Source organism: Passer montanus, unplaced genomic scaffold (genome assembly GCF_014805655.1).
Source record: "Passer montanus isolate IOZ18808 unplaced genomic scaffold, ASM1480565v1 scaffold28, whole genome shotgun sequence".
NCBI classification, from domain to species: domain Eukaryota; kingdom Metazoa; phylum Chordata; class Aves; order Passeriformes; family Passeridae; genus Passer; species Passer montanus.
The window spans coordinates 2,111,805-2,138,470 of NW_024367483.1; the positions used below are offsets into that span (position 1 = coordinate 2,111,805).

At 39.9% G+C, this 26,666-nt stretch overlaps 1 protein-coding gene across 1 annotated transcript in view; it reads left to right on the plus strand.

Moving 5' to 3' along the window:
• CRYBG3 (crystallin beta-gamma domain containing 3) overlaps positions 1 to 26,666 on the plus strand; it is an 82,289-nt gene that overhangs the window by 8,587 nt on the left and 47,036 nt on the right. Inside the window, exons 2-3 of the mRNA XM_039713146.1 lie at positions 5,445 to 5,523; positions 17,787 to 18,214. Of these exons, the coding sequence (XP_039569080.1) occupies positions 5,445 to 5,523; positions 17,787 to 18,214 (507 nt within the window). The remainder of the gene's footprint in view (positions 1 to 5,444; positions 5,524 to 17,786; positions 18,215 to 26,666) is intronic.

A 26,666-nucleotide genomic window follows, 5' to 3' on the forward strand; every position in this document is an offset into this window, starting at 1 on the left:
GGGTCTGTATGGCAAGCAGGGTAACTGGTGTATATATATATATATAAATATTAATTTAAAAGTCTGAATTCTTTGCAGTCATCTTTTTAATTACCACTTGGAAACTGCGACAAAGAAGAAACCAATACTAAGCAACCTATGGCTCTTTGCAGTTTTATCCATAAGGGTCTGTATGGTAAGCAAGGTAACTGGTGTGTTTATATATACACATATATATATATATATATTTATATATATATATATATAAAAATTTAAAAGTCTGAATTTTTTGCAGTCATCTTTTTAATTACCGCTTGGAAACTGGGACAAAGAAGAAACCAATACTAAGCAACCTATGGCTCTTTGCAGTTTTATAATAAAAATTTCATTGCTACTGCTGGTTTGTGGATATGGTGTGAGAATTCCTGTAATGTGCTGAAACTTCATTGAGGTCTTGCACATCTATATTTGATGGTATTATTAGACTTGTGGATTTCCACTCATTTACATTCTTCAGGGAGGCTCTTGCACAAATAGATTTTAAAGTACTAGGTGATGAAATCCTTGTTTTCAATGTTTCTCCATTGAAATATCTTTCTGGAAGGTCAGCACTGCACGTGTAACTGTTGGCACAAAGTAAAATTGGAAAGAAGTCATGACATCAGAACCACATGAGGAGTATTTCCCAGAGAGAGATGTTAGGTTTGTTGAGAGAGAAAGGTGAGGCAGGGGTCAGGAGCTGGGGTGACACCCCAGAATGCTGAAATAAAGAAAGTAAACCTAAAAGGCATCTTTGAGGTTGGGTTTATTGCTTATTCTCTTACCGTTATGAGTCATCACAATGAATGGTTACTGAGTTAATCTGAGAGAACCAGTTAAAAGCAAACAATGCCAGCCTTACATGGTAGCAGGGTGGCTTTGGCTACTCAGGGAGTCATCTGTCCCCAAGAGAGAGAAGATGGCAAAATGCTGGCTGGTTACATGTTGACTGCATGAAAAATAAATGCTGGGGCTGCTGCATTGGAAGAGATTTGATTCACAGCCCTGGGAGAAGTAAATCCACATGTCAACGTCCACAAGTGCTGTGGTGGTGCTGAAGTTCAGCTTTAGTCAGCTGTCCCATTTCCTTAAGGGAGTGCCCATTAATTTCCCCCTTCCCAAACAGCAACAGGCAGTCTCTGCCTTCTGCTCATAAAAGGAACCTAAAATATCACAGCAATTACTTTCAGTTTGAAGAATTCTGCGTGTGGTCAGTCTCATCCAAACTTGTGTGTTTGTGCTTTATTCCTTGCATGTTTCCCGTAGCTTATTTTTTTTTATCTGTCACAACACATTCACAATCTGCTGCATGCATAACATGGGTGGGGTGGATTAATAAAGGAAGAAGGGGATGGGCTTTTAATTTGCAAGTTCTGAGGGATTGTTATGAAGGACAAGGGTGGAGGAAGCAGACTTCTCACACCATACAGAAATGCTGTGAGGGCCTTTTGAAGATGTGATTGTTTGTAATTGTCTTGTTCTGTTTTTAGAGGCAGTTGCAAAAGACCTTGAAAGCCGTGTACTTAAATATGCTCCATTAAATTGCTTTTTTTGTTGTTGTCGACTGTAATCCCTCATGTAATCTCTCTTTGTGTGAGCAGCAATGCAGAATTTGAGCATGTCTCACTCATAAGAATCTCTAACCTCTCTAACCTCTCTTTCCAAAGTGTAATGATTAAAAGCTTGGACCACAAACCTGCTTCTGGTTCAGACACCACCTGTCCAAGTAATACAGAAAGGTCAAAACAGAGGCAGCAGCAGAGGAACAAAAAGCAATAGGAAATGGCACAAAGAAAGGTTTGTTGAGAAGATACAAAAGATACCATTCTGTAAGTTAAATTTAATCTTGAGTAGTTAGAGAATAAGAGTGATGCTAATCAGGTTAGGCATGCTGGCAAGACAGTAGAAAGAACAGCAAGACAGATGAGAAGAAATCCCTCTAACCTTCCTCTAAACCTTCGCTAAAGATTAATCTATCTCTGTTGGAGGCACTAATACGGAAAAGAAAAAGCAATGTCTAGCAGAAATAGCAACAGAAGGGCAGTAGATTACATGTCTGAGTTTCTAGAATTAATTGTGACAGTGTCTTTTTATTCAGTATTTCCCTGCCTTTTTTTCCCCTCCCTTTAAATCTATACAATTTGAGTAGTATCTGTCTAAGTAAGTAATCAAGTGGTTGTGAAAGTTTGTAAGTGATTGCAAGGTAAGATAGGTAAGAAGCCCATGGAAGCAAGTTGGTAGAGATGTTTTCTTTCTTCCTAAGACCATACTTTGTTCTTCTTGAAAGCAAAGATGAGTTGATTGATGGGTTAGTAGAGGCCTATTTCTGGGTGTATAATGTAACAACAGTAGTTTGTGAAGCAGAGTTGAAGATTAATTCATCTTCCTGACTGGTCCAGTGTGAAATGCTCTCCTGAGAGGTGGGTGGTTAAGCACAAGCCTAGCTTTAGATGTGCTCAGCTAGAGAAAACATTGGTGGTTCCTGCAATGGCAAAGTGCTCCAGAAAAACATGCTCCAGCTTTTCCACTGCTCTAGAACTTTGTGGAGCCAGACTTGATAAATACATATGTTGTAGCCTGGGTCACAGTGATGCTGTGGATGCAGTGATGAGAAGAAGGAAACCCTAAAGAGGGAGTTGTGGGGATTGATGAATTGCATTGTGTGAATGAAATGAGCAGTAGCCAGCAGGTTCTCCAGTCCCAGGCACTGAGCATCTCAGCCCCTGTGTCTGTGGTGTTTAGGCTATAAAAGGTAACCTTGCCTCTTTGAGAGAAACAAAACCATTTTATCCTAAACAACCCACGAGGCCTTTGTGCAGCAAAGAAGGTTTTGTGCTGTAAAACTCAAACCATTTGGTTTCAGAGATCCATTTAGAACTGGGCCCTGTGAAGAGGTTCACCCCAAGCAGCCTCTGTGATGTGAGGGGCAGTGGTTTGTCCTTCCTGTTCCTGCTGAGTGACATTTATTGCCCCTTCACTGCACTGTTGGAAATCACTGCACTGTAAACTGGATCACAGGCTGGATTTTTCCTCTAGGAAACTTCTGCCCACCTCTTGATTTTATCGAAAATTGTCGCCCTACTGAGAGCCCTTCTTGGCTCAGTTAAGGATGTAGAGATAACTGAGGTTGAGGAGGAAGGAGTAGAGATTTCTAAAGCTGGTTCTGCTGACAAAGTCAGCATGTTTGAGGAACTACACCCTAAAGCAAAAGGTTAAAGAATGTAGAAACGCTAGAATATAAACCGTGAAAGGGTGTGGGGAAATGCTTCCAGAGTTAGGGTTATTTTATGGTGGAAAGTTTTGATACTTTTTTTTTGACTTGTTGATTTTAAGATGCTTATCTGCTGCATTACATTCTTTCAGTTTTGGTATGTATGCTATGGTATTTCTATGACTAGCTAGAAGAAAGTAATTCAGACATGTATTTCAAATACAAACAAGAAGTAGGAAAATGAAAAAAAGTCAGGGGGAAAAAACCACATGATATAAAGGGAAGAATATGAGCAAACAAAGTGATGCAATAATTCAACACTGGTGTAAAGTATGCTGGCAGGACTTAATAAAAGCAAGGATTGCATTTGTGCTCTGCAGACCATTTCCATAAAGAGTGATACACTGAACTTAGGAGGAATGTCTGGTAGACATCAACCTCATTATTCCACTCTCAAGTTCCGGGAATTCTTGTTCATGTCAAATGTATCAACATCAGGAAAAACCACATAGATCTGAGAGGGGTGTTTTTTTTTAAAACCAACAACAAAACAAAAACTAGGAGAGAGAAAATAAGTAGTGTACAGAGAAACACTTTTATTAGTGTACCAGACTGCCCAGAGTGATTGTGACATCTCCTTCATGAAACACATTAGCAGCAGAAGAAGTTAATAGGTCAGAATATTCATTCATCTGCTCAGTCTTCCAGGCAAAGAACAGCCAAGACTTTCAGTCTGATGCTGTCCCTGAAAAAGCATCTTTGTGTTTATGAATGCATTATGGGAGATTACCTAAGGTGATGTGAAAGTACAGGGTTTTGGACTTGGAGATGATCTCTAAACGGGAGGAAGAAGTTTTTCTTTTGATGCATCTGAAAAGATGTGAAAGATCTTGAAAAACTTAATAGCAGGAGAGTTCTACTGTCATTTTTGTTCAGGGAATGATGTTTCTGAGCACCTGAGAAGGAAACTTACATTTAGAGTGGTTTTTGCATTTTGTGTGTATATCACTGTATACTGGATGCAGATGCCTAATCTGCAATAGGAAGAAAACCTTTCATTTTGGGAGTGTTACTGAGATGTGCTTACCTGTGGTTTACAGTCAGGAGCAGTAGGAGTACATCAGCACCTTAATTCCTTCTCCAAATCCTGGCAGAATTTCACCAAACGGCTAATAATGGGTTTTTTTTTTTTATTTAAGAGCTTTCAGTTCATATCTTCACACGAGTTCAGAAATGAGGTCTTGTGCAGTTTTCAATACCAAAGTTAAATGTTTAAGACTGGTGAAGAAGGATATTCAAAGTGATTATTAATTAACTTAAATACTTACTCATATGATATGTTAGCACAAAGTTATTTTTCTTCATGTAATGGTACACAATGCAGGAACTGATGTCTATCATTAACATCACATAATGTTTTCCTTGATAGTGTTTTAGCTTTTAAATTGGTTGTAGCATAAAGATTTTTTAATAAAATATTCTCCGCTGGATTTTGTGTAAGGATTGTTCTAAGAACTGGGATTGAGGGCAGGGAGTTGGTTCCCTCATTCCAAAGATGAACTCTCAAGAAAATTTGAATTAATTTGGTGAATTTCCCCCTAAGGACACATGTGATTTTTGGCTTCTGACTTTTAAAATGAAACAGCACACACTGCCTTGGTGATAAACACATACCTGTTGTCCCCTTTCTAAAATTCCTTCTGCATTTGCATGGCCTATTGGGCATGTTCAGTGGAGAACTGTCCAATGTGGTGGCTGTGATTTGGGATGATTCCATCTGCCAGGAGTACATTCCTCTTGCTCACAAGCCTTAGAATGGGGTGTGCCTTGGAGCTGCCAGGTGTGCCAGCTAGTCCTGTGGCAATGGGTGCTGCTGTGGGAGATCATTGTTCAATTACAGTTGAAAAATAATACACAGGCATGGAAATCTTGTTACTTTTCAGCTGGAAGAGCTGAAATGCTGTGTGCTGTTTCTGAATGTGTGAGTTCAAAAACTTCTGCATGAGGTGAAAAAGCCATTGTGGTTCTGTCTTCAGTTTTTTGGGGCTTGGTTTTTTCTGTTACAGTATCTGCAGAGTATGTACTACAGTTTGGGAAATATGTTTTTCTGTCCTTCTAAGTTAAAGCTCTCTTGTGTTTAAATTGAATGTGTTGGCTCTTGAGAGGATTTAAATAATGCAAATACTCAACGTTACAAAATATTTTTGTTTTTCAGTTCTGAAAACAAAGGGAGCGCAGCCATAAATTCAAAGAGCAGCCAAAAGGAAAGCACAACTCTGCCTGCACTTTTGAAGGTAAGATTTTTATTGACTAATATTTATTTTAGGTAAAACCTGCCACCTCTGCTTGTGACTGTTAGGATTTTTATGTTGGATGCACTCCTGTACTGCAGTGTGGCACCTGATTGCCACATTCTGGGTTAGGGACCACTATTCCAGGGTTCTGATAGATATGCTGAAGACAGAAAAACTATTTGTACTTCACATTCTTTAAACAAAATCCACATGTTTAACTTACAGGAAAGAACTGGGGCTTCAGTGCTAATTCCACATGCAGTTTGCCAGTGAAGAAGAAAACTAATATTTTTATCAAACAATGTTTTCAGGCATTGCTCTAAAGCACCATTTCTGCATAATTTACGAATATCTAACCAGCAAGTCTGTGCTTGCCCGAAGGTCTGCTGGTTGCCAGCCAGAGCACTGTAAGATCTTTGTGCTGAGATTTGTCTGTACATTGGGTGCTCCTCACCAGTTACCCTGTTAATCATGCTTGTCTTGTCCTGTAAGTGTTGTACTGCAAGAAAAGGACATGTTCCTCTGTAAGCAGGGCTTTCTCCTGTGGCCCTAGATACACCTCTAAAGTTGTGCTTAGATTCCCCCAAATATCCTAAATAATTATGTACAGGACAGGTGATAACAGCTGTCATATATTGCCCTGCACTGAGCTGTTCTAGTGATCCAGTCACTAAGTAATTTTGCTTGCATTTCTGTTCCTTTTCTGAGTGTTCTCAGTGCAGTGCAGGTAATATGGTGGCTGCTTCTCCAAAAGGGGCTTGGCTAGTCTGCCAGATTTATTTGTAGGCTTCTAAATACACTTTATCACATGTTCACTTATTTCTATCACATGTTGCATTTATTGAGCACTCATGGTGTGTGGAAAAGGAAGTGCTACCTTTTCTAGGGCTCACAGTTCCTGTGTAGTTGTATCCTCAGTATCTAGGGAGCATTTGTTTGGGCTTCACCAAAGTTGGACACTGCATTTACCTCTGCAAAGGCCCCAGCAGGGTTATTTGCTCAATGAAATTCCATTTTGACTGTGGTTTGTCTACAGCAAGGTGGGAAACAATGTTTGTTCAGAAGCCAGGTGGATTTAAGCTGACTCTTGTCAGTTCAGAGCTCCTGGAAAATGCCACTGCATGGCTTCCTATTACCATAAATCATTGATGATATGCCTTGGAATGCAGGGAGAAAGGTTTCTGATAAACCAGAGAAGACTCTATCTACTATAATAGAAGAAAAATTTCCCATTTTTCAAAAATCTCATTTTTCTGTGTCAGATCAGTAAAAAATTCCAAACCAGATTTTCCTTTGGAGGAGGGTCCACCCCAGGACAGGACTAAGAAAGGGGAAGCATTCAGGATTCAGCACTAGGAGTTGCTTAAAAGGAAGTATGAATAGGGCTAGGTCTCAAGGAAAAAGCAGGATGTGTAGGTGGAGCAAAGCAAGCATAGCAAGTTTAAGTTACCTAAGAGTATTTCTTTCTTGCCAAAAACTAAATCTGATTAATTTTTTTTTAATTTACAAAAGCCACAATTCCGAATCTTTCCTGCTGAATCTGTTTCAGTAGTCTTTTACTCAGAACTTGTGTTTTTATAACACTGTACTAAAAGCTGGTGTCAAAATTAGTGCTGTAAAGTTTTTTCCAGGTATCTGATGTCTTTGTCGTGCCATAACTTTTTATCTAATTATATTCTTTTCGACCTTTGTTAAAAAGCCTGAAACCATGACATTATCTTTGAAATAATACCTGGTGTTTGTGCAGGCTTTAGGAAGAAGGTGTGGTTTTCATACTAGTAGAATGTGCTGGCTCTTCAGCTGTTTTGAGAGCTTCCTGTCTTAACTTCCCTCATTCTTAAGCTGATCAAAAACTTTGTGATACATTTCAACAGTTTCATATTCATGGTAGTGAGTACTTTGAGCAGTCTAACTTTTTATGTTGTGTGCACAGAAAATACAACTAGATAGTAAAAACTTATTCAAAGGAAGTACAGAAAGTATGTTTTCTGATGCTCCCCTTGCTACAGTTTCTGAGGAAAATATTTTTCTGGTTTTTCCTTTCACTGCTGTCTCCAGTACACACTTGAAATTTGGTAACACCACGTTGGCCAACATAAACTGTCTTCTGCAAAGATCACCAGACTGCACCTGAGCAGCTGGGGAGAACTGACGCTGTCTTAATTGTGGTCTTGGGATAATCTTAAGAGTCTTTTCCAGTCTAAATGATTCTGTGAAAGGTATGATCTGTGTTATTAAAAGAAGCTTCAGGTTTTTCATCCAATCATCAAGGTTACTGTAGGCTGACAAAAAGAATGTTATGGAAAGTGTGCTTTGTGAAGAATGTCTGAATCTGTACGTGGACCAGTTCTGGGCAGGTTTCCAGGCATGTCCATGTCTCTGAGCTGTGCTTCTACCTGAGCATTTCAGGTGGATGGTGACTAAAAGTGAAACCATGTTGTGTCTGTGTTAGCTGTCGCCAAGTTAACGAGCCATCCTCTTTCTGATAGACTTCCATGCTGTGATTTTGTATATTCATTGGCCGTCTTAGCAGGAGGCCAGGGGTGAAATGGCAGAGGAGCTGTAAGTTTCTGATTTAGCAGCAAAGGTCGAATGTCTAAATTATAACTGACTGGGTGAGTGGAGCTGGGAGTTGTGCCGAGCTGTGGTAGTTCTTTGACTCTTCTTAGCACTTTAGACACAACTTCTGTACTTTACCCCTGTTATTTTTTCCCTACAATGAAATACTTCTCTCATAAAGAGAGGAAAAGATATTTTAATATGCACCTTTTAAAAATATTATGCCTAATTTTTCTGTGTGCCAGGGGGACTTTATCAGTCATCACTTGATCACTTCCAAGAAAATATTACTGAAATGTATTTGCTGTTAATTGATTGCAGAAAGTACACTGCCTCCTCCCAATATTTATTTACAGATTTTGTGTTGCTTCTATTTCTTTGAATTAGGGCTATAAAGGGTGTCCTTTCTGAATAAATGCTCCATTTGAGCAACGTGATTGTTGAACAGATGGTTGTGTGGATGTAAACAGCTCTTGAACTTCATGTTTAGTGTGCTAAGTATCTGCACTGCAGAGTGTCCAGTACACATTAGTATATCATTAACCTCACTTTTAGTGCTGCAGGGATTTTGTTTTCAAAGGGAATATTGCAACAGTGCTCCCTGAAAAAGGGTATTTTATGGTCCCTGGATATCCTTCCTGTAGCAGTGCATGGTGAAAATAGCCCATTCTTCCATAACCCATTAGGAAGGAATTTTTAAATGTCTCAGCACAGAAACCACCATGTGGGCTCTCTCAGGCAAACCCAAAAGTTCCAAAAATTAAGTGCAAATTTGATGCACCAAATGTATCATTTAGATTACAGTATTTCAGTAGCATCAAGCTTTCTATCATTTGGCCCATAGGCTCAAGCCTGAATTAACCTGAGACAGTCTCAGCCTTCATAGAAAACTCAGGGGCAGAAAGTACAGCAGAGATTATCAAGTCTGCTCCTGTGCCCCAAGGTGAGATCTCTGTATCTATGTCATACCTGATAAAAGTTTGTCTGACTTGTTCTCAAAGACCTCCAGGGATGGAGATCTCTTAAGATCTCTCCAACCTCATCAGACAACTGTTCTTCCAATTTCATAGACCTTATAATTAAAAACCCTTTTTCTTAACATGCCATCTAAAGCTTCTGTGCTACAAATTAAACCTGTAGCTAATTGTTCTCTGACAAGTACTCCTGTACACTGTGAACATGAAAAATAGAGATTATTCTGTAGCTCTGCTTTCTCACATGAATTTCATTTCAAGGTAACATAAAGATGGCTGTATTTAAGCAGGAGACATGGTATTAAATTTTGATGGCAAGGACTGCAATTATGTGATAAGATGGAGCCAGCTTCTCTTTGGAGTTGCAGTGGGTACAAGTTGGAACATGGGAAATTCCAGTCACCTATATGAATTTTTTTTTCCTTTATTATAAAAATAGTCACATATTGGAACAGTTTGCCCAAGTGAGTTGCACAATCCTTATGCTTGGAAATACTCAAAACAAAGCTGGATGAACCAGAGCTGCTTTGTGCAGGAGCACAGACTGCATGACCTCCCCAGCCACATTCCTTTCAGCCTAATTTGTGCTGTAGTTCTCTGTCACAAAATTTTTCATCTGGTGTGCCAATTTACACAAGACCTTTTCAGAAGTCACATGAACTTGCTGGATAGAGGTTGCTGTTCCTACTGAATGTCCTTTATTCTGACTATAGTTTTAAGTTTTACAAAAAAAGTTAGAAATAAAAATTAAACCTAGAGTCTTAGTTAACTACATAATGTTTTCCATATAGCATGGGGTGGGGATTTATATTGTCATGGTTCTATTTCATATTGATTTTATTTCAAAAATCTCATAATTTTAAATTTCATCACTAATTATCCAAGTAATGTCTGCTCAGGCTGTCTGTGAATTCCTGCTAAATTCCTGACTTAATAAATATAAATCAGAGAGAGGGATGCTTTTTCTTTTGGTAGTCGAGGGAGATGGACTCTTGCTGACAACCATTAATTTTTTAAAAACCTGAGGATTACTTTTAAAAATTCTTGCTGTCACTATCCACAGCAGCAAATGAAAGGTAAAACAAAAATTGTTTTGGAGTGTGTACAATCAAGGTTTCTCTTGTGAAAGCAGAAAGCAGATATTTTTCTCCTCAGCCATGATGTAGTTGAAATGGACTTTAGTTGAAATGGAATTTGATAAGTTGTATCTTTTAGTTTCCCAGGATACTTTGTTAAAATGATGGTTGATGTTAACAGCTGTGTGTGTTGAGGAAGATATTTCAAGACCATCCCATCTAAAGTTCTGGTAAACTCCCTTGTCATACTGGAGATTTTTAGAAAGAATGATCTTGAAATGTGATTTCCTCTCTACTACTTTAGTTCTTCAAAGAAGGGATCTTGAGCAGGGAACTTTGTTTCAGAATGGGTTGGGGGGAAAAAAGGCTTAAATCTTGGTCTGTGTAGCTCAGAAAACCAGCAGACAGATGAAGCAGGAGGCCAGGTGCTATAATCTGCCAATAGAATGTAAGTGCAGGTGGAAGTCACACTGTCTCATCCCATTCCCAGTTTACTGTCACCTTCTCCATTGAAAAGGTAAATTTCACTTTTTTTTTTTTTTTCCCCTGGCTTCAAGAAGTTGTCAAATGAAAGAGAACAGAAATTGTTTTATGTTTGTGCAAACATATTCATTACAAGGCAATGAAAGTGTAGTACTGGAAGACTTTGGGGGAAAGAACAGCAGCAAGGCAGACAATTTAATTCTGTTCTCTCGTCTCCACAGTATCCCTTGTAGTAATGAGGTGATGGTTGCATACTCAGAAGTGTCAGTTTTTAATCTTCAAGCAGATCTTTAAAAAAATTTGAGAAAATTCAGAAGGGAAAATTTTTGAGCAGCTCTGCAAATGGTGTTAAGAGAAACCTTTAATTTAAAAAGTTAATTTGGTCATTCTAGAGACTTTCACAGAGTTTAAAATTCCCTGTGAAGGTGACCCAGCAGAAACTTTATTTCAAATTTTACCTCCTTTTTTCTACCTTTTCATTTGAAATGTTCACCCTAACCACATTATCTGTTGTTCTCATCAGGGAATGTATCTCTGGATACTTCCTCAGATTTTAGGAGAATACTATAGAGTTTCAGAGAATGCTTGTTTCATCTTTTCTTTCCTCATCTGACAAATTAAATACACATTAATGACTCCTTGCTGTTTCAAGAATTCAAATGGATAAACAAATTTTTTAAGTCCCAGTGCTGAACTTTGAACAGATGCTGTTGTCTTTCCAAATGTTAAATAGTCATTGACTTTAAATAGGTTTATTTTTAAAAATGCAAAACTGGTACAGTTAACTAAAAGTCTCTTCCTGTTGTTTAACTTTACTTCTGATTATGAAGATGCCATGATTTCATTAGTTTTCTAGTTACTTTTGTCTTCTGGGGTTGCCATGACCTGATTTTTTTCATGTCAAACCAAGCAGAGAAATAAGGATGTGGAAGGAAAACTTCCCAGTATTAAAAAGCCAAAATATTCAGGTTAATTGGGTATTTGTAGAGGTACTGAGTTCATCTTTAACTTAAATTCCCCCAAAACCCCAAGCCATTCTTTGTTTCTTTTGAGGAGTTTTTCTTTTTCTCATTCATTAAAAGGTAAAGTTTAAGTAAAGACTAAGTAGTTGTTTACAATGGTGGACCTCCCTTACATCTTCTACACCACCACTCTAATTACTGCCTTAATAAGGAAAAACCCAGCATAACCACATTTTTTTTCATACCATTTTTCTCATGAACACTAGCAACAGTGGACCTTTAGGGGTTCCTATTGTGTATTTCACTATCTGATAGTACTTTTGCGTGAATTTTTCTTAATGCCATTCTAATTTCTGTAGAAAAGCTTTGTTCTTCATCTGTATCTCACTATGTCCAACAGTTTTTCATTAGGTTTCCATATGTCTTGCCTTCTGTTGGTTGCAAAAGCCTCAAAGATTTTTCTCACAGTACTTGAAAAAACAAAAGCTTATTTCATATGTGGATTTAATGCACCTCGGTGTGTCCCACTCACTGAAAAAGAGTGGGAGATTACCAAAGATGCTTTAACTTCCCAGAGAAAGAAAATCTGTTGGAAAACCTGCATTAATGACTCCCCGTGGGGATGAACTAGCCTGCCACCAGTCCCAGCTGTATCACTGTGGATTTTGCTTAGCACACAGAATTTATACACTGTGTCAGTGTTCAAACTGAATGAGATGCTCATAATTGTTAAGTGAAATGCAGCCATCTCAGTGGTGTTGAAAGGTCAAAGCTAAGTCTAGGAACAAGATTAATTTTCCTGTACTATATTTGGCAATGCCTACATGTGCTGCTTTGTGCACCCAGAACTTCAGCCTGAAGCTGTTAATTAATTTCTAAATGCCAGCAAACAGAAATTCGGGAGTAGCACCGTGACCCGTTCGTGGCAATGCCTACATGTGCTGCTTTTTTCCTTCAGCCTGAAGCTGTTAATTAATTTCTAAATGCCAGCAAACAGAAACTCAGGAGTAGCACCGTGACCCGTTCTCAGATCAGGATGTTGGGGTTAAATGATTTGTTGGAAGTCCCTGGGGTGAATTAATGATGATCCTGTCTTTCTGGTAGCAGGCCATCTTCTCCCACAAGGGCAGGCGAGATGGGGTGGTAGAAGGGTGTCTGTGCAGGAGGCAAGATGTTCTCCCAGTGCCACAGGACAGGCAGCCTGAGAGGTCCCTATGGTATTTGCAGGGACCCTCCTGGCAGGGAGGAATGATGAATCTGACTTCATGTTCTGAGAAGGCTAATTTATTATTTCATGATACTATATTATATTAAAGAATACTACATTATACTATACTAAAGAAGACAGAAAGGATACTTCCAGAATGCTAAAAAGATAATAATGAAAACTTGTGACTCTTCCCAGAGTCCCAGCACAGCTTGGCACTGATTGGCCAATGAGACAAAACAAGTCACACCAGAATCCAATGAAACAATCACCTGTGGGTAAACAATCTCCAAACACATTCCACATGTGAACACAACACAGGAGAAGCAAATTAGATGAGAAGTGTTCTCCTTTTTCTCTGAGGCTTGTCAGCTTCCCAGGAGAAAGATCCTGGGCGAAGGGATTTTTCAGAAAATATGAATGTGGCAGGTCCCTGTGTGGCTGTCTGGAGTCTCTGCTTCGTAATGAGCATTCATTCATGGGGAGGGAAATCCCAAATGTCTGGCAGTTGTGACTGGAAGCTAACGCTTTGTTCACGGATATCTGTGTTTTAATGCTGGTAATGTTTTCATTTCCCTCATTAGGGCAATAAAAGAGGTTGTATTTTTGGCAGACAGACGTAGCCCTTGCTAACTGAGAACCTCGGGCAATTCAAACTTCAGCCACCCGGCTGCTGAGAAAAGATGCTTTACAAGGGTGGTCACAAAGGTTCCCTGCTGGGCAGGAGGTGAGGAAAACTGAGGTAACCTGGCAGGTTAGCCTCCCCAGGGTGCTGCTGTGCACCTCGGGGATTGTTCACCTGGCCTGGCTGCCAAGATGCAGCTGGCTTAGGGCGGGTGTCCATGCTGCGGCCTGGGGTGGATTACAGCCTGGAGAGCACACTTGGCTGCCCCTGGATAAATCAGCTGGGATAACAATCCTGCGTGAGACGTGGCATCGGGGTTTGTCCCCCAAGCCCCAGCTGGCAGGCTTCAGAGCAGCAAAGTGGGAGCACAGTGGCCAGACACAGCGTCACTGATCACTGCAGTCCCTCGATCACCTGATTGAAGTCCTAATCTCGTTTCACACTCTGCCACACCAGCCTGGTTGCATGTGAGGGCACAGGCCCGTAGGATAATTCAGGTTGAAGGGACCCCAGAGTGTCATCCAGTCCAGCCTCAGTTCAGCTACAAGGTCGGGCCAGGTCACCCAGGGCTTGCTCAGTGAAACTCAGAGGAGCGAGTTGCCAAAGGACTAAAAGCTAATTAAAGCTTCATGAAGCATGTCACAAGCAGGAAAGCTCACAGAGAGTGGGAAAGGGGAGGCAGGGGGAGACTGATGACAGTTCGTTACAAGAGGAGCAGAAAGACAGCACTATAGCAGGAAAATTCCTTTATGCATCAGCAAGAATCTCAAAGGGGATCTGGCAGGTAGGTTTCCATCCAGAAACTCCTGTTTTCTTGGTGATCCTGAGAAACTATTCAGGCTGCTGTGACACTGTTAGAGGACTTTTTAAATTTGTTTTTCTTTGACTGATCACATGAAGTATAGGTAAAACGAGTCACTGATATTCCTGCAGTGTTGTGAATATCAAACTGCTCAAGCTTAATTATGACACAAAATCAAATGCTCTGTCAAGGTGGCTAGAGGCCCTGGCTGTTGAAAACTGGTATGATATACCATAGAAAGGATTACTTTATATAAACCCTATGCCCTTACTTTTTTTTTTCCCCTGAGTGCTCACTAGGGGCTTCTGTCAGAGACAGACTGGGAGAGAGGCAGGGGGAATGATAAGTGAAAGTTTTGTTATACTGGCTCGTGGAATTACCATCGTGCTGCGTGTTCATCAGGCACTCGTGCCTGAAGGCTCCTGCTGTGCCAGAGGCTTACTGGCTTTTGTAAAGTAAAATCATGTGCTTTCGTCTCAGTAATTTGAATATGGCACCATCTTAAAATACAAACTTCAAAATCTGCAGCAGGAACAGTGCTGTTTGTATAATGCTTCAGACTTTGAATTGAGGTTTTGTGTGCAAATGATGAAATACCAATAGCTCAAGCTGTCTGTTATGGCAAAGTGGAGCAGGAGGGAGAATATATGGAGAGTAGGATTGATTATATTGAAGGGAAGAAAGAAGGATTTGCATAGCTTCTGTGTTAGGACTTAATATCCACATATATCTTCAAATACAGTGTAAATGTTCTCTGTCGCTTTTTTTCATGCAAGACGCTATTTATGGTTAAATGTATGGAAGGACCCTTTCATATTAAAGCTTCCTGTTCTTTTGATTTACCAAAAGTTAAGTAAAGAAAGGAAGATTAAAGAGGAAGGAAAGTCTAAATAGATTTCTGTTTCTGGAAGCAGAGACTACAAAACAGCTTTTCAAGCAGGGCATAAATTATGCTCACAAATAAGCAGCGCAGTCTTTACAAGTGTTATGTCTCAGAGCTGCTCGGAGGAGACTTTCACATGTAGAGATTTAACTATATTTGATGTCTCAATTCATAATAGGAAAAAAACCCCAAACCCTCCACTAGTTTCTGAATACAAATGGTTTTAAAAAATGGGCAAAACCACACCAAGCAAAACAACAACAAACAAAAACACTTATAAGACTAAACTGTTGTCAAGTTTTTAATGTAACAATTTCTTTTATAGTTAATGCATCTAGTTGTTAACTTCATAGATATTTTAATAGTTAATATAAATGTTTATGGCTTAAAAGGGTTTTGTGCAGAGAAAAGAATAAGATTTGTGTACATTTCCTGCACTGGGGTACTCTTTTAGATTAGACAAATCTGTGTGAACAGTACGAATCTCAAAACTACGGAGAAATGCCCTCCTTCACTTAAAGTTGGATTAAAATCTGGCATTGAAGAATGCTGAGGTGTTAGTCAAAGTGAAGGAAGAAAATATGACAGTAGAACTTTGAAGCTGACATGGTGAATCACTCACTCATCAAATTTTGGAAATAATTTTGTTTTCTTGTTTCTGTTTCGTATTTCCTTATGCAAAGTACTCAGTTCCTCTGAGATAAAGTCAGTTATTCAAGAGGTTCATTCCAGGCTTGTGTGTTACTTGTCTGATACTGAATACAGCAGCCAGAGCTGTGTCACATCTCCAAGCTGCACTGTTGGCATCTTCATTTCCAGGGCTGGGTTTGGGTAGAGTTGACGTGTAAATGGTAAATCTCTGATCCCACAGGGGTGACTGCACCTCTTTGTGATGCATCAGCTGTTGATCAGAGCAGTGTGGGGGGAGTGGTGAGGTTTGTCACAGGTGGGATGAAAAAAGGCCAGAGTTTGACTTAGCCCACTTTTAAAAGTTTACTTAGAAGTTGAGTGTGATTGTACAAGTGTCTTGCCTATACAAAGAGAATGGACATTGTGTGGATTTCTCAAGGAAAAATTAGTGCTGTTCAATTTCTGTCCTCACAATTTCAGTAATTCCATTTTCAACATGTGTGTATTTTAATATTAAGCAATTGCATCTGCTCTGTATTTCAAGGGTAAAAAAGCATTGCTTGAAGTTTAAAGACCATTGCTTCAGTATCACTAAAGATTTCTTGAAAGTTCTTAAGAAATGGCTGTTCCCCAAGGATGGGAAGCTGGGTTCATTAAAACACTTTTTTTCATCATTGACATGATCCTAGGTGGCCTATTAACAAATAAGCCTGCTGGTTTATTTAAGATTACTTCAAGTAGAAATAGGATTGGTCACCTAGTGGAAATAGTAGCTTTCTATGTAGGTGTTGCCCAATTTGAAACAATTACTCTTATCCAAATGTATTGTTGACACAACTAAAATTTGCATAGGACTTTTTGTTCATGTTCTTTCCCACTCCTGTTGAGCAGGCTAGATCTCATCTGAGAAAAGCTTGGGGTAACTTTAATCTGTGTTAATAAACTGAGTTGAATCAGGAATTGAAATTACAGGGTTGTACTGTAAAGATAAAATAGGCAGCAGTAGCCTATGGCACCCACTACAAAAAGGGTGGGGTTGGGGGAGGGAGGTGCTTCCCAGAAAGCTTTAGTCCAGGGGAAAAAAACACATTTGCAGATTGTGAAGCTGAAAATGTGGCTGTGTCTGGTGTTTGTGAAGCTTTCCAGTGAAGTTGCATCACCCTTTTGAGCAGATGGTCTTGACAGAAGTAACATGAGCTTGGACAGCAGTCCTTGGATCTCTGAGAGGAGCTGACACAGGAAATTCAAGGGCATAAATTGGTGAGGAATAGAGCTTGCCTTGCCTCTGGGTGTAGATGCTCAGCTGAGTTGAGGGAAGAAATGAGCATGTGGTTTGAATGAGGTGAAGCCCTGCTTGGTGCTCATTCATTTCAGTTCACTGATAGGGCCGACAGGCAGTTCAGAAGGTCAGAGGTGCAGGGCTGGTGCTCTGTGGGACTTTGGCTCTGTGAAAACCAGGGAAGGAGTGCTGGAGACTGTGGGAGACAGCAAATCCATTTGGAAACGGCTGTGCACTTGAAGGAGAGCTGACCAGAGGGTTCAACATCAAGTTGCTAAGGATAATAGGTGGGATTCACCTCTGGGATGTGAGTTGAGTCTGTTTTATCCCTTGATTCTCCTCGGTTTTTCAGACGTGCAGAAGGCTGTGGGGTGTTTCTGTTTGCCTTTGGTGTTCTTGCCTAGATTTGCAAGCTGAAAATTGTTCTCACAAGCACATGTTTGTGAAGCTGTGCTTTCTGAGGGGATTAGTCTGAAGTGTGAAATAAATGTTCCTTGCTTCTTCCCCATGTTTTTGGTGCCAGTTGAAGCAATTGTTGCCATCTGTCCTGTATTTTTTTTCCACTGCAGCTGCTTTGGGAATATTCTGTGTTAGTACTTTTTACTTTTTGTGGAATAGGGACCTCTTTGGTGCAAAAAGAGAAGACAGTGGGCTTTAACCCTTTCAAATGACAGAGCTCCTGAAAGGAATACAATGCATAGGTGCAAATTAAAATCAAGGAATTTGGGAATGTGTGAAAATGACAGGGACCATCACCTTTATGTGCTTTTTGTATTTTCTCAGGCATGTCAAAATGAAGAGAAGAACCATTCCACAGAAGAGCTTAGCAAATCTGAAATCCAGGAGGAGCTGAAAAAGGCTAATAGCCTTCCTAGCTTGACTCCTGGAAGTAAAACATCAGACAAAGACAAGCAACCCCGAGAAGGCTTTTTTCATTTCCTTGGAAGCTTATTTAATATTGCAACAAGATCTTCTTTGGTAGAATCTAAACCCTCTACCTTCCAAGATGAGCCCAACAGATGTGAAAAGGATTTACAGAGCACGAATACCTTTCCGAAAAAGGACATGCAGCCAAAGCCAAAAATTGAAGAGCCTACAGCTAGAAAAAAAGAGGATTCTGTACATAAAGATGGTGCCATCTTAAATAATATTGGGAAAGATATCACACGGGATCTTCAAGGAGGCTGGAAACAATCCTCAGATACAGAAAAGTAAGTTTTAGAATTTATTATTAAATATGTTGATGTTTGTGTGTGTATGTGCAGAACTGTGCTGACCAAGTTCAGCTGACTGTATGAGAAGTGTCTGTCATTTCTAAGGGTGGTTGGAGTGTCCCTGAGTTGTCTTTGTGCAAAACCCCAGTAGCAGCTGCCCTAAATAAATGAGCAGGGGAGAAGTCAACTGCAACAATATAAGTTTAAAGAAGTTGTTTAGAAGTCTCCTGACTAGATGTGGCATTTACAAATATGTTAAGTGTAAGGAGCTTATTTCCATCCATATTATGGCCTATATAAAAGTTTGAATGTTTGTCCTTTTTATATCTCAGCAGTTCAGTAATTTTACTTCTGCAAGTAAGGTTTTCTCACTTAAATTATCTTTCCTAATTTGAGTGGGTGATTTTTTTGCTTATGTGATTTTTTCCATTAGTTCTTTGGGGTTTTCCTGTGATGTAAAGAAGGTTTATTTCAATTAGCCAAAGCACAGAGCATTCTTTATAGTACTGTAGTATTTTTAAAAGATGATTTAAAAAAAACAAAAAAAGTTGTGGCAAGGGCACCATTCTGTGTTCAAGAGTAGAACAGTTAAAATGCTGATTGTGGTCAACACTGTCTATTACAAAATCTTTTATGGCTCTCAAACATATTTTCCAAAATAATTTGTAGCTGTTACATTGAAAATTTGGCTGCATGTGGGTCAGCACAGCATGGATTTGGAGTTAGGTGTGAATGTATGCCCATGGTACCTGTCCAGTTTTTGATGGGTGTGTAGAACATGGACTTCTTTGTGGGCAGTGGATCTGCAAGTGATGATGACTCAGGCTTTCAGAAAGGCCCAGAATATTTATTTTAAATTTAAGCAGAAAGTAGTGATTGGGAGTAACCAATAAATCTATCACAGTGCTCCTGCTTGCATTGCAGAATGGGAGAATGGGCCCAGAAGAAGCACCTTTTTTTCTTTTATATTTTTTTAATTAATTTGAGTTGTGCTCAGTCTGTTTATTGGTGGCATGTGAAATGTTTCATCTCCAAATAGGAGACAGCCAAAATAGCTGCTTGTTGAATTCCATTTCCTTAGTGGGGATGTGTCCAGGACTCTGCCCCTACCTATTATTTGGCAGAATAATTATTTGAAGCTTTCTGTTATAAATGCAGTAGCTAATCAGGATATGAATAGGTGATATGATACCTATTTAAGTGAAGTTAAAACTGTATTTCCACCTTCAAAATACAGTAATTAACAGTAATACTGGTTGTGTTCTTGTGAGCACTCTGGTTTGGTCTGTGACATGGTCAACTGGTTTTCATCCCAGACTCTTATCATGGTATCACCCATCTGACTGTGCTTTTTCCAAACTGCAGCTCAGCAGCACCTCTGCTTTGATCAATGCAGGAGAAAAGTTCTCCTCCCCTCAGTTGTTCCCAGGAGAGCCAGGAGTGTGGTGTTATTTGGTCTGGTTCCTGAGCAAACTGTATTCCCCAAAACCTGTTGGACAGGCTGAGTTGCTGCATCAATCTCTTGCTGATATTTGCTGTTTCTGTAGTATGTCCTTCACTGTCTATGCACAATTTACAGCGTAAGATAGATCTCATTCCCCTTTTTCTTCTTGTGAATTCTTCATAAAAATGTAGATTAATAAGGCATTTGTCAAAGTCTGCAGAATTTGGAAGGTGCAGGTGTTAACTCACTGAAGTGACCTCTTTTCTCTGTGCAGAAATTTTTGCATTATATTTGTTTTCCTGAAGTCAGAGTTACAGTTGGAATTTTCAATTGACCATCTTTTGATGTTGTCCTGTATTATTAGGTAATCTTTGCAAACCAGTGTAGATCTTTTTCAGTATAGTTCACGTGTCTCATGGCTAGGCAAGCATGAAAGAATGTGTGTTGCTAGTTTGGAGGTAAGGGAGGATTGGCCTATATACAGAATGAAGCTTTTTTTGTGGAAAATGACTTTTTTAAATGGAAGAAAAGTTGTAATTTTTTTTTTTTCATTGTAGCTGTTGTAAATTAGGTGAGACATTAAACCAATCTATGTCCTTTTAAGCTCATTCTCAAAAGCAAAGTGTACATTCTGCCCTTTTTGGCTTGGGATACTAACAAGTTAGACAATCTCTGTGTAACTTTAATTATGTTTTTCTCTGCCTGACCACACGATGTGAACTGCTCTTCTGAAGCAATTAATAAAGAAAAATTGGAATGACTGCAGGGAAGCAGAGGCTTGCATTGTTTACCTTTCCAAAAAGTTTGAATAACTGCTTTTTATTAAGGATAACTTTTTTTTTCTTTTATGGAAGTGGTTGTGCTGGATTTATTCTCTTTCAGTTTATAAAAGTTTAAAGGATGTAGAGTAGTTTATTCTTTCCAGTACTAGATTTTTTTTTTTACCAAATATTAACTAGCTGGTATTCAATTAGCATGGCTAAACTGTAAAAAATGCTCTTGATTGCTGCCATTTGGCTGAAGAGTGGTCTTGGGAGTGGGTGCTACAAGCACATGAGGAATGATGGGGAGAAGGGGTAAAGACTTAACACAAAGCATCAGGAAGGTGTGGAAACCATGAAGAGCAAAGATGATGTGAACCTAAGAGTGATTGAGTCCTAAAAGTCATGTGAGATGTGCTAGTGAGCCATTTAAAGCCAAAGGTATTGGTTCCATTGATAGTTGCATTAAACTGCAATTTCAGCATTTTCTATAGAGACAGGATGTAGCAGAGAGCTTTACAAATCCTTGTGACCACTGCATTATTAATCTTACAGCAGTTTCCTTTGTCATGAGGAAGATGTAAATGAATTTGTTAATTCTAAACTGCGGTGAAATACTGTGTTAGGGACTGTCTGTGGTTAGTGAGGAGGTTGCAATGGTAAGTGGAAGAGGGATGGTTGTTAGATTGCATAATCCCCATTAGAGTTGTATAAAAAAAGAAAGCCTAAACCAAACAACCTTTCAGATTTCAAAAACCTACCAGATGGTCTCAGATGCCTCTACTCAGACAACCTCATTCTCCTCATATCCTTAAAGCAATATTTGGTGAAATACAAGGATATCAGAGTGCTCTGACCTGTTAACTGAGGTTAATTTTGCCCTCAGTGGGAGGTCTGGCACTTGGTGAAGACTTGAGTTTCCAGGCCTTGGGCCAGGGAAAGTGGAATTCATGAGCTCAGTCTGTGGAGTACGTGTTTTTGAGGGACAAAATGTGTAGGTCACATTATTTATTCCTCCATCACCCTGGCTGGATGGCTCAGTGGTAATTTGTACCTCAAAGGTTTTTGCTCCTTTAATCCCAACAGTGGCAAGTGGTAAAGGAGAAGCACAAAAGACAAAACCATGATAAATCTGGCAAAGTCTCTAGACAACAATTACTGTGGACAGTAATTGCAGCACAGAAGGTGGGTGAGGAGAGTTGGGCTAAGTCTCCAGGTATTTCATCCCTTAGTTTTCTGTTTCTCTGAGATGGTTGAAGGTTTCTTTGCCTTGAAGAAGTGAAAGGGAGCAAGCAATTACAAAGATATTTGTTGCTTAGAGTAGAAAAACCCTCTTACTTAGGTAAGATGGCATCTTCTGGGTAGACTGGTAAGTATAAACACAGTGAGAACTGTGTTTACTCTTGGCCCCTGCCTTCCTTAATGATGTTAAAAGACAACCTTTAGCTGATGAAATAAGCCCTAAAAATAAAACCATGGAACAGCTGGGGTGCACTTCACCTCATTTCTCATTGCTGAAAATTTACATCAGAGAGATGACAATTTCAAAACGTGCGTGACAAATATAAAACACAGATTTGCCCCATTATCTTTCTTGTCTATAATGTAAAATTCTTTTACTTTTATATATATTGCTTGTCACTAAAAAGCAGTGATTTGGCTTCAAAATTGAGAATGGACTTCCTGCAGTGAATACCTGCCATCTTCTCAAGAATCCCAGTGGTGGTAATGAGTGGTGCCTTGTGCAGGTGACTGAGGGCAGAACTTGGGTGTTTTCCTTCTGCCCCAAAGTCATATGACCCACATCTGTTCTATTGACTGCTTGCCATTTGTCTATTTTCCAGTAGTTTGGTGGGGTTTTTTTAATATCCAGTAACAATAAGTGGGTGTGGCAAATAGTGGTGTGCAGAACAATAGTGCTTGTGAAACTGCACAGCTTGTTCTGGAGTTCAGCAAGGAGGATCTTTATTGCATTGCTGAACATGGCTGAAGAGAAAAAAAATTAAAAATTTATTTACTCTAAATGTTTTGATTAAATAGTCCTGCTTAAGACAGTAGTACCTCAATGCAACAAAGTATTTTAAAGACCTCTCTTCTTCCTTCTGTTATGAACCTTGTAGATAGGGATGTGAGAAAAAACTCAGAACGCCACAACTGCAAGGATTTTCTTACTGTAGGTAGAAAAGGGAGGGGGATGATTTCCAAAGCAGATGCTCAAAACATGTATTTACATTTCACACCCTATTAAGAGCCAGGTACTAGGAATAATTGAGTGAGAGCATTGCAGGCAATTTCATTCAGAAGGGAGGTAGCCCTAAGGAGAATGAAATTTCCGTCTGTTTACACTTTTACTATCTTACATTTTACTGGGTTCTGTGAGGGATTTTTTATTATTTATTTTATTTTTAGGTGTAGTAAACCTGTTGTTATACCTCTAATTGATGTATTTTAGTATTAGCAATTAGTATTTCCCACCTTGCTACTGTCAGCAAATCCTGCCCTTTTATTTTGATAGAAGTACATCTGATAAAATCCTTCAGGCTTACATAATTCTGGTTAATAAGTTTGTTTCAGAGCTTGTAATTCTCCTTTATGTTGCTTGTCAGAGGCAGGCCTGTGGTGATAACAAAACACAGCCCTTAATTTGTCTGATGGATTGTTGTGTATTATGGTTTTGATTTCAGTCAGTAGCAGCAACATTCATCTTTCCCTATAGATACCTTTGGCAGAAAATCAAGAGTGAATGAACGGAAATTCATCACTTAATTCCAAGCAGTGGTCTCTATCAGGTAATTCCTGAGGAGAAGTGGGGAACCTGCTGCTCCTGCATTTTTTGGTGTTGATTTGTTGGATCTTTTGATGGCTTTCCTGGCCATGGAAGTGCAGTGTTGTTCAGTTGCTGGTGCTCAGCTGGGCAGGGAGTCATTGCTGAGAGTGACCTGCTGCCACTTTAGGAGGGGCATAAACTACCTGGGCAGCTCCATCCTTCTAGGTCAGCCAAATACCGCCCAAAATCATAAGGCTGTCTTGGGGAAGGAGCAGGATCATCCTGCCCCTGATTTCCTGCGTGAACTGTGGAGGGTGGTCATTCTCAGGGCTGTGCTGTGGGAGAAATGCAGACCTCAAAGCATTTCTCTACCTGCCAGAGAGGGTGCCTACCCAGAGATGGATGTGGTCCAAAGGAAAGGTTCTTGCTGGTGCCAAAGCAAAGATTTTTTTTTTTATTCTGAAGAATGAAACTTTATATTTTAAGAGTAATTCTTAACAGATGTGCAGTGCAAAATTGAGCTAAATAAATTAAGTCAAAAACTAATTCGCTGGATTGTTTTCTCCGCTGAACTTTTTTTTATTTGGTAGGGTTGTTCAGCTGTGCAATGTATTCAACTTGAGTCAAATCCTTTGCTTTTCCTACCACACCTGAAGCTGCACTCTTGCTTGAAGAGTGTAAAAGAATGTCCTGGCTTTGATTCTTCATTACATCTCAGAAGAGGCCAAGAGGAGTGGCTTTCTTCAGCCTTGAGATGAGAAACTAAGGGGAGACCTCACTGCTGTCCCCAGCTCTTGCACACCAGTGAGAAGCAGCAGCAGCTCTGCTTGTCCCTGCTCCCTGGCAGGGGTGAGTCCTGGGCACCTGAATCCCTGAGTAGGACAAAGGAAAAAGGAGAGGGCAGCAGGTGAGGACAGTTCCACACTGGGGTTTGGGGTAGGAAGGCTGGCTGCTGCCAGGTACTGGGGAAATAAGGTGAGGAAGGGCTAGGAGTGATCCCTTTGTGCTGGTCTTGGTCTCGCAGCCTCTGGTGTTTGGGTCAGCCTTGATGTGTGCTCTCTTCCTTCAGACTCAAAGAGTTGGTTTTCCCAGATGTGGGAGATAATCAAGAAGTACTACCCAAAAGGGCAAGGGGAAGGAAAAACATTCCTTCCAAGGTCACAGAGGCTGTGTTTGCTTTTATTAAAATTGTCGTTGACTCTTAATTGCCCTTATGGAACATTAGGTTTGAAATTTCCTGCAGAATCAACTGAGTGTAAATCACTTTGTTCAATCAAACTTTTGACCTTTTCAAACATACACCGTGACGTCCCAGGACACTTAAGTATTTCAGACTGCAGATTTAAATCATGAAGCTGCCCTCTCTGGCTAAAAATCTTTCATCTAAGTTGTATGTGGCAACTGTTCAGTTAGGCCACAGTGTATTTTCTCCAGCAAGTCTTTCATTTTTCCAATTTATTAATACCTTACATGAGCATAGAAACCAGCTGGCTGAGTAACCTTCTGGTTCCACCAGAAGGTGTTTCAAAGTCAAAGTACCTTAACAGAAAGTTTGAAGTACCTTAACATAATTTTTTTAAAAGCTGTCAGTTACCTATACAGTGGAATAAAAGCTAAGTGGAAAAAATAAATAAACAGCAGTGTAATTTTAAGATGGTCAGAGATGGGTAGCCAGGAGTTACAAGTGCCAGATCTAGATCAGTTATTTTCAGCCAGTAGCCTGCAGATCCCTCTGGTAGCTCCCTCTGTGGGGTATGTGAGAAGAAATTGAGGGAATAATGCATGGATATGCTTGTAAAAGCAGCAGACTGCTGCACCGGGGAGAAAATATCTGGAAGTGTGAGGTAAGAGGGGAGGATTCACCATGGCATGCTTGGGGAGAGGCAGACTGGGCAGCAGTGTCCTGCTGTGCAGATGAACTGTGCTGCTGGGGGCCTGAGATGCTCCATCAGCCTGCGTGGTCTGCCTCCACCTTTTGGAAAATGTACAGGGCTCTCTGCTTTCTGCATTGTTGTGTGGTACAAACAGGGTTGGTGGATTGCCATCTCGATGGCAAACACTTGAGAAATGCAGACAACGTGTTCTTTACGGGTGCACTGGAATGAGGCATTTAAGGTAGCAGGTTTCCTCCTGCTTCTGGCCTTCCAAATCAACAACACAGTTTTATAACCGCTGCCACTTGGGCAAGTTATACAAGATGTCTGTCATATAAGATGTCAGAACATGTTCCCTCTCCTCCTTGAATTAGTCCCCCTTTAACTTTTTATATCTTTTTCACAATAGAAGAAATATCTACAAGCACCTACTTTTGACAAATCTAACGTAACTCATGTTGACATCCTCTCTTGTTGCTGTCAAAGTCTTTTGTGAAACTGATTTAAGGCTTTATAGGGAATTGAATAGCTTCCTGTGAGGACAGGAAAGAAGGAATCTCTTACTATTTGAAATATGTGACAGAATGCACACTGGGTTCTTTGTATAATCAGGCTTTCATCTGCATCCTCACATGAGCTGAAAAAAATTTTTGCAAGGAGTTTTTTAAGGTAAATTCTGAACTGACATTCTTTTGGTGATCAGAAATGAAACAAGTCTCCAGTGACACTTCCAGAAGATTTTTTTTTTTTTTTTTGTGGCACAGCCTGCTTCTGAATTTGTTTCATAAGACTTACAGCTGAGTTGCTGGTGCTGCATAGGAACATGGGTTTTCATTTTTTAAATGTCTTGTTGCATGGGAGCATTCAGAGTGAATATGCTTCTGTGTGCTCTGCAAGGAAACGCATTAAGACTAAAAGGTCTGCTGGTAAAGTTTTTTATAATATGCTGAGGAGCAAATCCTTTATCAGAGGTCAGAGACCCTGAAGTTGCCTTGTCTGTGGAGGATAGGTTGGTTCTAGTTGAAATTAGAGCTCACTGAGAAAAGACTTGGTAGAGTGAAACCTGCAGGAGAGCAGAGCAGTGTGTTGGGAGACGCTGGCACAGGCTGGGGCTCTGCAGCTGCAGAGGGGCTGGAGCCAGTGCTCCTCAGATTTGGGTTTGTGCACAATTCTCCAGAGGCAAATTGCTTGGAGTCTTCTGACTTCAAATTGGTCAATTGGAGCATGAAATTCCCTCAGAAGACAAACAGAGAGCAAAAAGAATTGGGAGAAATTACAAAGGTTGCCACATAGGCAAAAAAAGCTTCCGAGTAGGTTTTTTGTCTGGTGTTCTATAATAAATTTTTATTTGGGGGAATATGTAGCTCCAGTCAGTGTGGATATAGAATCCGGTCATGCTGGATTCTCCTTGGCATCCCTTCTGTAAAATTTACCTATTCATCCCATATCTGGATGCTTTGAGTTTCTGAATTTCTGAGTTCACATGAGGAATTCAAAGGCAAAGTTGGGTACAGATGACAACTGGAAAGGCAGGTTCCAGGTTTCTTCTGGAATACTGGTTCTCACCACGTTTGTACATAAATCTGAATTCTCCCTCTACATA